Source organism: Prionailurus viverrinus, chromosome D3, assembly GCF_022837055.1.
Source record: "Prionailurus viverrinus isolate Anna chromosome D3, UM_Priviv_1.0, whole genome shotgun sequence".
In the NCBI taxonomy this organism is placed as follows: Eukaryota; Metazoa; Chordata; class Mammalia; order Carnivora; family Felidae; genus Prionailurus; species Prionailurus viverrinus.
Genome location: NC_062572.1, coordinates 9,978,716 through 9,993,453, shown reverse-complemented (window position 1 = coordinate 9,993,453; position 14,738 = coordinate 9,978,716). Strand labels below are relative to the sequence as shown.

The 14,738-nt window shown below is 38.8% G+C and overlaps 1 protein-coding gene and 1 non-coding gene across 2 annotated transcripts in view; one reads left to right on the top strand and one right to left on the bottom strand.

Annotated features, from left to right (window-relative positions):
- NAA25 (N-alpha-acetyltransferase 25, NatB auxiliary subunit) overlaps positions 1-14,738 on the top strand; it is a 79,629-nt gene that overhangs the window by 45,748 nt on the left and 19,143 nt on the right. Inside the window, exons 14-20 of the mRNA XM_047827837.1 lie at positions 1,461-1,641; positions 3,230-3,329; positions 8,523-8,674; positions 9,233-9,358; positions 12,658-12,901; positions 13,284-13,407; positions 14,082-14,147. Of these exons, the coding sequence (XP_047683793.1) occupies positions 1,461-1,641; positions 3,230-3,329; positions 8,523-8,674; positions 9,233-9,358; positions 12,658-12,901; positions 13,284-13,407; positions 14,082-14,147 (993 nt within the window). The remainder of the gene's footprint in view (positions 1-1,460; positions 1,642-3,229; positions 3,330-8,522; positions 8,675-9,232; positions 9,359-12,657; positions 12,902-13,283; positions 13,408-14,081; positions 14,148-14,738) is intronic.
- Positions 10,197-10,303, bottom strand: LOC125149781 (U6 spliceosomal RNA). The gene has a single exon (XR_007146065.1). It is a non-coding gene; the product is annotated as a U6 spliceosomal RNA (small nuclear RNA).

Below are 14,738 nucleotides of genomic sequence, written 5' to 3'. Positions count from 1 at the left end.
ATTCAATAAAATTATGATTGTGAAGATCATGTAGGAACATCAGAAAACACTTTAAAAGCAAAGAGCAGAACAGAAAATTGGGTGCAGGTTGTGATTACTACCATGTAAAGTAATTCCAGCCCAGAGGCAGTACACTAAGATCATAATGGTAGTTTGCATAGATTATAGGTGTGTATAGTTTGGTTAGGATTATGCATGATATTTATCTAAAGCTCCAATTGTCGATTATATCTTGTTTCTTCTCTGTTAGAAAAAAAGCCTATAGGATATAATTTTAAAAGCTCAATTCATGGAGCTTTTACTTTAAATTTTTTTTAAGTTTTATTTTTTTATTTTTATTTTAGAAAGAGCACGAGTGGGAGAGAGAGGCGACGGGGGGGTGGGGGGGAGAGAGAGAGAGAGAGAAAGAGAAAGAAGAAAGAGAACAAAAATCTTAAGCAGGCTTCATGCTCAGCGTAGAGCTGGATGCAGGGCTCAATCCCACAACGGAGCGTCAAGAGTCTGACGCTCAACCGACTGAGCCACCCAGGCACCCCAAGTTTTAGTTTCAGTTTAGGTTTTTGCTGACTATAAAAATAGCTTATACAAATTTTGGAGAACAGTTTATTTTAATCTTCCATTTCCAGCTTCCAAAAGGCACTCTGATATTTTGGCATATTTCCTTCTCTCTCTGTGCATGTTTTACAGACTGAAGATCATTTCTTCACACTAATTTTAACTGTGTGTGTTTTACTGAACGTTAATAAGTATTTATCCTTAATACTAAAAACTCTTCATTAATGTCACATGGCTGCATGGTGTTTTCCATGTGTGGGTTTTACTATAACTTATTTCCTCGTCCCCCCATTATTAGTACAGTGAATATTTTTGTATATAAATCTTTATTTCATATTTTCTTTGGTACACAAAACAGAAGTTACTTGGTCTTTAAGACTCTTGATGCATGGAGCCTTTTGAAGGCCAAACCAAAAAAAAAAATGGTGTCCTATTAGTCTGATTATTAGTGAACAGTTTTATTCAAGTATCACTTGACATTCAAATAGTAGAGTTACATATGGAAGAAAAATGATGTGTAGTGAGAGCATCTGTCTGGAATCTTATAGAGAAAATCTTGTACCGAGAAGGTTGGTGGACTCTAGTTCTCCTTCAGTCTATCTCTTCTCAGCATCTAGGATTCTCTGAGATTCCGTAACTTTCTTCATAAGACCTTGCAGCTTAATGTTGGCATCACTTTTGTAGATGCATGATTAAGAACTGTGAGATAACTGTTGAGAGACTCTATTCAGGGAAATTCCTGATTTTGCTTATAGGTATGTATCTAAAATTTGTTCTCAGACACCTAAACTCATTCTTTAAATAGCCAGGGGAGGTGATACATCAGTAAGTTTTGTCTTTTGTTTGTGAGAAACCTCCCTTTGTTGTCAAGCACTGTGGATAATGCTGTTACATTTTGATTCTAGGTGATGAGACTGCTGTGTGGCAGGCCCTGACTTTGCTGGAAGAGGGATTAATCCACAGCCCTTCCAACGCTCAATTCAAATTGCTGCTTGTTCGAATCTACTGTGTACTGGGTGCATTTGAACCAGTGGTGGATCTGTACTCCAGCCTTGATGCTAAGCATATCCAGCATGACACCATTGGGTTGGTAGTATATACTCTGAATACCGAGCAGCCAGCTACACTACCGTGGGGTCCTTCTACATGGAACTTGGACTTTTAGAGTTTAGCAGCAGAGTTGTTTCTGTTATTAAGCTTTTTAGATTAAGTAATCCCCCATTATATGGCCTATTGCAAAGCAGAAAGATTTTTATATCTTCCAGCATTTTGTGGTAATTTTAAAATTTGCACAATTTAGAAAAGGCAAGAAAGTTTTCCCCAGAGGTAGCAAACAACTATATACTTTGAACACTTTTTCTTAGCACACGTTGTCTTGAAGTCTTGACTTCTGCTTTGCATTTGAGATTTACACATGTACTTCATTTGTTGACCTCAGAGATTCTTTTTCTTTAATGAAGGGGTTTTTTTGTAAAAAAAATTTTTTTTTACATTTATTCATTTTTGAGAGACAGGCAGAGTGCAAGCGAGGGTGGGGCAGAGAAAGAGAGACACAGAATCTGAAGCAGGCTCCAGGCTCTGAGCTGTCAGTATGGAGCCTGACGCGGGGCTTGAACTCACAAACCGTGAGAGCACAACCTGAGCCGAAGTCGGACGCCCAACCTACTGAGCCACCCAGGCGCCTGGTTTTTTTGTTTGTTTGTTTGTTTTAATGTTTGTTTATTTTTGAGAGAAAGGGTAGACAGAGTGTAAATGGGGGAGAGGCAGAGAGAGAGGGAAACACAGAATCTGAAGCAGGCTCCAGGTTCTGAGCTATCAGCACAGAGCCTGATGCGGGGCTCGAACCCACGAACCATGATATCATGACCTGAGCTGTAGTCGGACCCTTAACCGACCGAGCCACCCAGGTGTCCCTCGGTATTTTTTTTTAATGTTTATTTTTGAGAGACAGAAACAGAGCATGAGTTGGGGAGCAGCAGAGAGCAAGGGAGACCCAGAATCCAAAGCAGTCTCTAGGCTCTGAGCTGTCTGCATAGAACACAACATGGGGCTCAAACTCATGGACTGTGAGATGTGACCTGAGCCGAAGTCAGACACTTAACCAGGTGCCCCTACCTTAGAGCTTCTTTGAATGTGTATTTTGATTATTCTTTGTGATGAATCAAGGGTATATTTTCTTTATCCCTTGTGTCCCATTAATCATCTGAGTATAAGAAAGCATGGCATAGAACTTTAGGTCTCCCACAAAACTGAATTGACTTTGCTCTTTAAAAAAAAATGTTTTTTGGGGCACCTGGGTGGCGCAGTCGGTTAAGCGTCCGACTTCAGCCAGGTCGCGATCTCGCGGTCTGTGAGTTCGAGCCCCGTGTCAGGCTCTGGGCTGATGGCTCAGAGCCTGGAGCCTGTTTCCGATTCTGTGTCTCCCTCTCTCTCTGCCCCTTCCTGTTCATGCTGTGTCTCTCTCTGTCCCCAAAATAATAAATAAACATTGAAAAGAAAAAAAAATTAAAAAAAATGTTTTTTGGTTCCATGAATTAGATAATTTATGTGGCAGGATGTTTTAACTTTTCTGTGCGCCTAGCTATGTCTCTGCTATAGTAATTTGAAATACAGTGTTTGATACTAGAAGTGGGTAAGTATAACATGGTTTTTTTTTTCTTTCCTTCTGACCTAGCTATCTTTTGACCCGATATGCCGAGTCCCTAGGTCAGTATGCTGCTGCATCCCAATCCTGTAACTTCGCGCTCAGGTTTTTCCACTCCAACCAGAAAGATGTAAGTGAAAAATACTTTTTAAAAATATGACCTTGCCCGCTGAATGCACACAATTCAGAGAACATCTTCCCTCGTGTGGTGGGTACACATGTTGAAGTGTGCCATGCATACTTGCCAGTGCCCTTAGGCCATAGCATACTCGCCATGGCTGTTAGGTAGAGGTAAAGAGTTCTTTGTGGTTGCTAGAATGGGTGTGTTTAATAGAATCCATGCAAAGGTGCTATTAAAACTAGGTGTTAACAGACTACAAAGTGGTATTCTTCCTAGATTTGTCTTTTAATTTCTCTCTTTTTTTTAACATTTATTTATTTATTTTGAGAGGGAGAGAGAGAGAATCCCAAGCAGACTCCGTGCTATCAGTGCAGTGCCCAACGTGGGGCCCGAACCCACGGACCTGTGAGATTGTGACCTGAGCTGAAATCAAGAGTCAGACACTCAGCCGACTGCACCACCCAGGGCGCCTGTCTTTTAATTCCTTTAAAAAAAAAAAATTTATTTCATGTATTTATTTTATTTTACTTTTTATGTTTTTAAAAGACTGCATCCTTTTTTTAAAAAGATTTTTAAAAATATTTACTTGAGAGAGAAAGAAAAAGAGCACAAGTCGGGGAGGGGCAGAGAGAGAGGGGGACAGAGGATCTGAAGCAGACTCTGTGCTGACAGCAGAGAGCCTGATGCAGGGCTCTAACTCGTGAACCATGAGATCATGACCTGAGCCAATGTTGGATGCTTAACCTACTGAGCCACCCAGACGCCCCTTATTATTTTATTTTTTGAAGTTTATTTATTTATTTTGAGAGACAGAGTGAGCAGGGGAGGGACCGAGAGAGAGAATCCCAAGCAGGCTCTATGCTCAGCGTGGAGCCTGATGCGGGGCTTGATCTTTCACCTGGGAGATCATGACTTGAACTGAAATCAAGAGTTGTATGCTTAACTGACTGAGCCACCCAAGCACCCTGTCTGTGAAATTTTTTCTAAGGGTGTAAGACCTAGCCCATAAAGAGTTCATAGCCTGGGATGCCATGGAAGATTCTGCAGTAGCAGCTGCTCTCTGTTACCTTTATTTGTTTCTAAAGTTTATAACCACTGTGCCCTTTGCCAGTAGCCAGTGCACTTGTATTTTCTTAGAATTATGAAATTGACCAATTGAAGGACATTTCAAGAAACTTTTGTCAATAGTATGTTTTTAAAAGTAGCAATAAATAAGGTAGAGCTATGTGCCATAATGAAAGGATGGGATTTGCGCCATATTTTTCACTGCAAGCAGACTTGATCTCCACTTGTCGGTTAAGCAGAAGTTTTATATGGTTTCTAGTCAGTCAACCAGCTGCGCAAAACCACCCAGAACATAGGAGAAAGAAGGCACGTCTTGAGGATGGTCATTGCCTGCTTTGTTCTCATGTGCTTCTAAGACTCATCATCTGGAATTTGGCCATGCCAGATATCTACCCATAGCTTTCTGTGTTCACGGTCTAAGAGCAACTAAGGAACTTGACCAGGAAGCCGTTTTTGGGGGTGGTTCTTGGCAAACAGTCATGAGGATTTTTTTAAATCAAAAACCCTTTCATAACTGTAACAGCTTTGGCTAGTCTATCTTCCGTTGAATTCTTTAGCTTTGTATTAAATAGACGGCAGGGCAGAAGCATTTCTGAACAATGGAATATAGGTTTATTGTTGTCAGCTTGCAATAATTATGTCCTGACAAGCCTCAGGGCAAGGCCTAGAAGGCTGGTGTAGCAAGGGATGGTGACCTGTGCATCATTTGGCTTTTAGGCTCTATTCCCCTCCCCCAAGTGGCATTTTTCCACCACAGTGATTGGTGGTATCTTTGTTCAGACTTCATTTTCTGTCATAGCTCCTAATCAGGAAGAGAGGGAAGTGTAGGCATCAGCATCTGAACATGCTGCTTAGAAGGTGCTGGCCTGGCTTAGAGATCCGAGGGCATCTCTAGGACCTTGGGTTTCTAAAGTATCTTGGCACAAGTAGGCAGTTGAGTTATAAATCTCTGTTTGCACTGTGTATTGAAGTATCTGTGATTGCCCTTTCCCAGTTTTTAAGAAGTTGCATTAACTCAAAAAAAAAAAAAAAAAATCAAAAGGGTTTCTTAAATCTCATTAATCTGGCTGTCATTCCTTATTTCTAAGGAAGATTGACTGATGATGCCTTTTCAAAGTTTTGTTCTCAAATAGCTCTGAGGTGGCAATTGGGGGTGAATAAGGGATTATTCCAAGCCTGGAGGCTGGTTTTACTCCAGTTTAATCATCCAGCATTCAAGAAGCATTATATGATTCATGATTTGGTCAATAATGTATGTTATTTTATACTAATGAAATTTAAGCTTTAGTTTCCCCCCCACAAATACTGTATCTAAAGAGTTGTTTTGAAAAGAAAACACCCACTCCAAAACAACAACTCAAGTTATTGTTATAGGAAGGGAGATATCCTTAGGAGTGATTTGAGAAGGGTATGTTGTTCTTGGTGACTTTTTTTTATCTTTGATGTTTTGCTGATGGTTGTGTGTGGCAGGAGTGACTAATTCATCTGAATATATGTGATGCTGAACCTGATCATTTTATTGATCTGGGACTAAGTAAGACTCTCTACTTGGAATTTATTTTTATTACTACTAAGAAGAAAGAACTTACTTAATCATACTAAAGTAGATAATCTTTGGGGGGTCCTAGAGGCAAAAGCAAAAACCAATACAGCAAGTAAAATGCACCCTCAACCTTAATGCCTAGCCTGAGTCCCAAAATAGGGAAATGGAGACTGTGGTGTGGACTGTTTCCTATAGGACTTGGAGGGTAAGAAAGAGCATGATTGTAGTGTTGTGTTAAACCTAATAGTATTAGAAATATCTCTGGAAAGCTAAAGCTCTGTGTTCTGATTTTTATTCTTGGGAGTTTTTGAGATCCCCAGATGGTTTTTTCTTGGGTGACTGATGTGTTTCAATTCCCAGCTTGCTCTTGAAAGAACACATTTAATCCTTCAATGGAAAATCCAGCGTTCTGCTTTGTAAGGCTTTGTGCTATGAGGTTGAAAGTTAAATTGGGAAGGTCTACACAGGGATTTTCTTTCTGGAAAGGTCATCATTGTTGCTGTCATCTTACTTTGGAGTAGATTTTTACAATATGAGAATTAGAGTCAGATTTTCTTATCTCCAAAAGTTACTTTACTTGTTTGTATTTAAAAATAATTTCCCTTGAAAAGTCTAACATAAGTATTCAAGAAGATGATTATTTAGGGTTTGATGTCCATCTATTTTGCTAATTTTTACAGTGACCAGGGTTCATTTCAGGAATCCATATGGGATATAACTAGCCTCATTGGTGCATAAATGAGTAGAAATAGGTACGGACAACATTCTCTGATAGTCAGAAGTTTTTCAAGTGCCTGTGGCTTCCAGTTTTGCCTGCAGTTCCAGTAGGGGTTGTTTTTTCCAATCATAGAACTTCCCCAGGCTCAGTCTTATTGGAAGATGCCCAGGTCCTTTGCTAGCTCTGCAGCGATACTTTGCTGCAGCATTAAAGGAGGACTGTCTTAAAAACAGAAGCCAGAGAACTACAGTTACTTTCTCAGTTTGTTAAAAGGACTACGTTTCCTTTTTGTTGCCCCTTATTTTTCTTTTTTAAAAGCTATTATCTTTTTTTCAGTAGTGGTAGTCCATGGACCACTCAAATTAAAACACCTCTGTACTTCATAAACTTGGGTTCTTTTCTTTAATCAGCATATTTTGGAACTGTAATTGATAAATTTGATTGGAGTCCCCAGAGTCATATTTTTATCCCCATTAACTGCCGGATCATATGTTCCCAAGCAGCTGGTTTTTTCAAGCTGTAAATTCCTATTGCAAGGGCTTCTGGTAAACCTTGCTTTCTCCTAGCCATGAGGCCTTTGGATAGGCATTTGTGTTTAGAGCATCCTGGCCTCTTCTTGATGGGGCATATCACTGTCCTTTAATCAAGCTAGAAGGTACACTTGAGCTTTTTTGGATAGTCCTTCTTTAAACCTGCAGGATCACAAGTAATCTTTTTAATTTTCTTGTGTCCGTCCGTCTTTAATTTCTCCAGATACTGCAGGCAAACAGCTCGCCGAGGTGTCCCATGGGGTTTAAAAGCCGCATCGAATGCAGTTGAATTAGCGCCCGTGGCGCAATCCCGCGGCCTGAAATGAACCCTGCGAGGCTGTGTATCAGAGGGTATGTTGTTGAACTATTGGCCTATTTTCCTACTGGGCAAATTATTCAGTCATAATGGAGATGGGGGCAGAGCTGACTGAGGCTGTGTTTAAAAAGACTGGCTTTTCTAGAAAGGATCTTTGGGGCAGATATCTGCTTTGAGCGTAACATTTTCCGTGGCCCAAAAGGGTGCCCTCCTGACTTGTGATCCTGATGGCATAGGCCCACACCCATGAAATGTTCTTTCCTGAGATTTTCTTCTGTTGTGCCAGAATTTCTGTTGAGAGTTCTTTTTCTTGCCTCTGTTCACAACATTTCATCTGTACATATGTATTAATTGAAAATTAAAGTGCACGTGGTGAGTGTTCCCTTCACTTACTTGTTCATGGAATTTTTCAGCATTGGTCTTACGTAGTTTGGATGGATAAGAAACCTGGTTCTTGCAGTCTTTCTGTCCTCATAATGGATTCTGATGAATTTTTATGGGTCCTTTTTTTGTTGTCTTCTATCCTGTTGTAATGCATATATGCCCTATGTTTGTGACATATAGTATTTAGAAATAAACAAAACCAGGGAGCAGCCTGTCTTTTCTGAAGGAGGGTGATTTTTATTTGGGTTGATTGTGGGTGGTTATATTATTCCCGGTGTTTTTGGAACTTTTGTATAAAACACAGTTTATCTTAGATGCAGAAAAACATGGAGTAATATCCCTTCCACAATGGCACTAACCAAATTTTTGACTGACGTGGCAACCTCCAGTCCTATTGAATTGAAAGACATAACTGCTAAGAGAGTCTCTGGTGGTAGCAGCAGCTGGGTATTATTACACATATGATTCTGGTATAGGAAAGAAGAATAATAATGTTTTTAATAGCTGATATTCTACTTGGTGACCTTTAGAGATTAGATTTCATATCTTAATTTTAGTGTGAGTGTTTTGTTTTGCATGACAAGGTTTGCCTTCCTTTGCCTGATATATGAGATATTTATACCGAGGTGATATCTTTCCTTCCCAGACCTCAGAATATATTATTCAAGCTTACAAATATGGTGCATTTGAGAAGATCCCAGAGTTTATCGCTTTTAGGAACAGGCTGAATAATTCTCTTCATTTTGCACAAGTCCGTACTGAACGGATGTTGTTAGACCTTCTACTTGAAGCAAATATGTAAGTATTGCATAAGAGCTAAAAAGGAACTAAGGGGTTAGATCAGATCCTAAGAACCATTGGCTAATGGGTGATATTGGTAGACCTAAGATAAGGAAAAATGAAAGAAAAAGAGAGAGTGAGAGAGAAATTTGGTAGGGACAGAGAAGAAAGGGGAAATAACTCACTGCGTGGCATGGGTAATGATCGGGTGCTGCCGGCACCATTTCATGTTCCGTACAGAAGCCAGCCAGGTGGTGGTCCTCACCCTAGTCCATATAATTTTTAAAAAGTTCCCCTTCCCCTGTGAACATGAGATTTCAGGAATTAATGCTGATCCACTTTATTTTATTTGAGCTTCCAGACCCTTTCTCTTGCTGTGTAGCAGGCCAACATGATATAGGTGGGCTTGGTTCTATGTCACCTTCTGTGAGCTTTTACCTCTTAATAGTAAATCCTTCTACCTCCCTTCCTTCCTGTTTCTTTTCCTTTCTTTCTAGTAAAACAAAGTTGTGGCTAATATGTTTTCATGGCTGGTTTACTATTGAAATAATACATAAATAAATTTCTATATCACAGATCAACCAGTTTAGCAGAAAGTATAAAATCAATGAATCTTCGGCCAGAAGAAGATGACATTCCATGGGATGCCTTGCGAGACAACAGAGACTTAAATGTTTTCTTCAGCTGGGATCCAAAAGATAGGTAACTGGAATTTAACCCCAAGCATTTATTTTTGCAGAATTAGGATGAATCTAACAGTTAAAAAAAAAAAACCAAACAAACATCTTTTTTACACAAATATAATAACATGGTTATTATATGGATACGAAGATATAAGTAAGCCAAAGGAGGAAAATGAATCTCATTCCTATGTTGGATTATTGACTAATATAAAAATTAGATTTTCCTTCATAGCATACATAAAAACAGATTCCAGATGGATCAAAGGTCATGTGCTAAAACTCCTTAGAGAATCTATAAGAAAATATAAAAATATTTTTAAGTGGTTAGGGAAAGCCTTTCTTAGCATTACATCAAACCTGGAAACATAAAGGATTTGATCTCTGTAAATATTAGCCTTCTATATAGAAGTAAATTTGTTAACAAGTTCTAAAGGTATGTGGTAAATCGGTAAATTTCTTCATATATATTAATATCTTTCACATACAAGGAGAAATCTTTTTAAAGTTTGTTTTTTTTTTTAAATTTTTTTTGAGAGTGCAAGCCACGGAGAGGGAGAGAGGGAGTGAATCTTAAGCAGGCTCCATATTGAGTGTGGAGCCTGACCTGGGGCTTGACCCCATGACTCTGGGATCATGACCTGAGCTGAAATCTAGAGTCAGGTGCTCAGGTGCCCCTGTCCAATAGTTAAAGATTTTTTTTTTTTTAATCACCGTACAGTGCATTTCACTGAACTTGTTAAGTCCAGTTTGGGCTTTTTTAAAAATTAAATTAAATTTTATTATTTTTTAAAATTTACATCCAGATTAGTTAGCATGTAGTGTAGCAGTGATTTCAGGAGTAGATTCCTTAGTGCTCCTAAAGATACTGAAGCTTCATGAATTTGCGTGGCATCCTTGTGCAGGGGCCGTGCTAATCTTCTCTGCATCGTACCAATTTCAGTATATGTGCTGCCGAAGCGAGCACAAGTCCAATTTGTTTTTTAGTTATCTTCTTATTGATTTATTAAGAGTTCTCCCGGGGCACCTGGGTGACTCTGTCGGTTGAGGGTCCTACTCTTGATTTTGGCTCAGGTCATGATCCCTGGGTCATGGGGTTGAGCCCCATGGTAGGCTCCACACTGAATATGGAGCCTGCTTGGGATTCTCTCTCCTCTCCCCTTGCACGCTCTCTCTTTCTAAAATTAAAATTAAAAAAAAAAAAACAACTATTGGACAAAGATAAAAAAGATTAATACTTGTGGTCAGCAAGGTTGTAGGGAAAATGGTTGTTGTACATTGTCATGATGGTAAAACTTTATATATAATCTTCCTATAGGGAATTCTAGTGATCGGTATTAAGATTGAAAATTCCAAATGTTCTGCAGGCTGCACAGATCCTGGGCTGAGCCTTTATTAAGCAGATCTAATATTTTTTGATGCCCATGGGCCAGTGGCCCTGGGCTGATCTGTAGCTCCCAGCAGTCCTCAGCCTTCTCCTCTGGCTCTGATGCATCTAGGGACTCCTGCTGTGAGCTAGGGGGAAGATATGGGTCTTAGCATTGGGGGATGCTGCCTGCTCCTGTGCTGAAGGCAAGAATTGTGAACCAGAATCCTGGCAGGAACTATTTTTCACCCTCCCTGGTGGCCACTTTGTTCTCCCATTTCTGATTCCCTGGCTCCACTCTACCCCAAATTAACCTTTTCTTTTGTTGTTTCCATATGACCTTTTTTATACTTGTTCAGGAAAAAAAAAAAAAAAAGATTGAAAATTCCATATCCCATTTAATTCAGCAGATCTACTTCTAGGAAAGTACAACCTAAGGAAGTAAGTGCAAAAGCATGCAGAGTTATGTATATGAGGTAGTTCTCTATACAGTTGACCCTTTAACAGTGCAGGGTTGGGGCACTGACCCCCTTACACAGTCAAAAATCCATGTTAACTTTTAACTCCCCAGAAACTTAACTACTAATAGCCTACTATTGACCGAAAGCCTTACCAATAACACAAACAATTGAGCAACACATATTTTGTATGTCATGTGTATCATATACTGTGTTTTTACAATAAAGTAAGCTAGAGAAAGAAAATGTAAAGACAATCATAAGGAGGAGAAAATACATTTACAGTAAAACGTATTTTTGCTAGGCTTCATAAGATTTCACTTTTGTTGTCATCACAGCTAAGGTTTATTATAACAGAAGGATACATGACAGGATTAGCAAGGGAAAAAGACACAGAATCTGGAAAACTCCATGCACAGACTTCCAATGCTGTCTCTCTCCTGTGAGGAGACATATCAAGTGTGCTCCTTTCTTTAGCAGTGAAAAATGCAATGATGCATGTGCAGTCTTTCTGCTCAGAGAAGCCCATTTGAGATTTGGTGCCCAAGATTTTTACTAGCTGGTTATGTAGGCACCCTCTGTGTAGTACGTGCCAATATTCCAGACTCCCAGAAGGAAAGTAGGTGTTCACCATAGACCATATGGTTTGTACAAACAGTTTAGGCACAGTGAGCCGCTCTTACCATTTAGGGAATGGTTGGAGTGCCAAGTTCCTAGATACCAGCTACAGGTCAGCCTTGTTAAGTTGGCCCTTCTAAAGACAATAACCTCAGGCTTGTTGTGTTAATTCTTTTCTGCAGAAAAGAAAGAAAAAGATACAGTTTGCAAAATAGTATAAATATTGTGAACCCATCTTATTTAAAATGTGTTAAATTATATAAATATTTTTAGTTGCAGTTGTATACGTAACATCTGTGTTGCAAGAGTCTGAAAGGATGCATACCAAGCTTTTTTTTTTTTTAATATTTTTACTTATTTTTGAGGGAGTGCAAGCAGGGAGGGGCAGAGAGAGGGGAGGGTGGAAAGGGGGGTGAGCAGAGGATCTGAAGCCTGTTCTGTGCTGACAGCACAGAGCCTGATGCAGGGCTGGAACTCACAAACCATGAGATCATGACCTGAACCAAAGTCAGATGCTTAACTGACTGAGCCACCCAGGTGACCCATACCAAGTTTGTTAATATTGCAGGTGTTTGGTTATCAGGGCACATTTCCCTTTTATTTTTCAGTTTTCTGTCATTTGAATTTCAAATATGTGATACATATTTTATTGTTATTAGAAGTCTCCCTTAAGGGGAAAAAATGACCTGTTAGGTAGGTTACCGCTTCCATTTTATCGATGCTGAAATGGAGACTTGGGTGATTTGGGTTTGTCTGAGATCATTCACTTAGTAGACAAATGCTGGCAGCATTCAAAGGCATTGTGATTGATGAATGTGAACTTTGAAAGATGGCAACACATTAACTAAAATGGATGGGTTGGGGATATTTCTTTTTAAGGGATGTTTCTGAAGAACATAAGAAACTTTCCTTGGAGGAGGAGACCATGTGGTTAAGAATCCGTTCCTTAACATTGAGGCTGATCAGTGGACTTCCAAGTCTTAATCATCCTGTGGAGCCAAGGAACTCAGAAAAGACCACTGAAAATGGCGTGTCCTCCCGGATTGATATTTTTCGTTTACTCCTTCAACAGCTGGAGTTGGCTATGGAGACAGGAAAGCGATTTATTGAGAAAGAAATTCAGGTATCAACAGTATTTACCATCAAATCTACAATAATCTATGACTGTCTTTTTAATAAATAGGAATTTGGGTTGGGGGGATAGTAGAGAACAGTATTTTGTTCCAGTATTTATGACACTTGAATTGCAGAGGCTTCCTCACTGTACAAACTGGATAATGAGGAAAAACAAAATAGCTTCATTTGTGATGGGTAAATTTGTAATAGCTATCAATAAATTAATGCAGAGCTTCTGTTTTCACTGTAATGACTTAGTGATTAGTTTGATGATAAGTGGTTTGCAACTTAATCACTGAGATAGACTTTAGTAGTTGTAGTCCCGTTTTCTTGTTTTATATAAATTTAGGTGGATTTAAAGGACATTACTTTCCCTCCCTTTTTTCCAGTATCCTTTCCTTGGTCCTGTACCCACCAGAATGGGTGGATTCTTCAGTTCTGGCTGTTCTCAGTGTCAGACCAGTTCTTTTTATCTTGTTAGTGATATTTATGAGCTGGACACCAGTGGTTTAGGTAAGTATACATTTTTGCGAGTATTTACTAGGTCTTTGCCATTGAAAACCTAGTAAATGTAACAAAATATTTACAACCTCACATATTTAGACAGATTGGGAGGAGGTAGAATCTATTCTGGAAACATCTGGTTTAATATCCAACAAGGTACATTCATAGGTAACAGAGTAATGTTTTAGAAATTTAAGTCCTTTTCCTCTTTCAAATCACTTGTTAGGTCCAAAAGTTGAAGAAATCCTTAATTTGTTGAAATATTGTTGGATTTCAGATTGAATTCTTTACTAAGCTTTGTGGAGAAAAGTTTTTTCCTTAACCCAGTGAGAATCACACATATTCCATAGATTCCCCTCTCCCCACCCCCCACCTCCCCGGCCAATTATAAATTTTGTAGATTCTGTCTATAAGTATTTGAGAGTATTTGAAGCACATAGATTTTAATTCTTCCTAGACAATTTGAGGTATTGCTCTTGACAGATAATTAACCTTTCTTCTATTTTTCCTTTTCTTCATCTTTTTCTTTGTCTCTCAGTAATAGAATTTGAGGCCTATGAGACTTAAGAGAAAAGAAAATGTCCTTGCCCATGAGTTGCTTATAGGTGTTGATCTTGCTTTTTTCTTCCTAGAAAAATGAATTGAAAGTTTTTCTTTTTCTTTTTTTTTTCTTTTCTGTTTAGAGGATACAGTGGAGATCCAGGAGCGAGTAGAGAATAGTCTTAAGACTTTACTAGAACAATTAAAAGGTGAGCATTCTGATTGTGGATTTCCATGTTTTATCATGTTGTCTGACACTCATTTTTTAGTAGAAACTTGCAAGAGTTGCAAATAATAACTTGAAAATAATAATGCATACTTACGGTATTTTGAAAGACTTGTTTTTAATTTTAAAAAGTTTCGACTATAAAAGTAATAGATAACCTATTATGAAACAGTACACAAGTGGTCTTTCTCCCTTTCCCAGCCTCGTTTCCCCAGAGAAGTAAGTACTGTTACTTACAAGGTAAGTAACACTTTGGAGTTGATACTCCTAGCTAGATGCCCCCTAAACAGTCATCCATGTGTATGTGGAAATACATACTAGTGATTTTTATTTAACATATGAAAAGGTATAATACATGCTTTTCTGATTTTAATTTTCTGTTGTCTTGGACACTTAACCATGTCAGTTGCATATAATATTCCACAGTATTATATCAGTGTACTAAGTTTGAGTTATTTATAACTATTTTTTTTTTAACGTTTATTTATTTTGACAGAGAGAGCATGACCCAGGGAGGGGCAGGAAGAGAGGGAAAGAATCCCAAGCAGGCTCCACACTCAGTGTGGAACCCAAT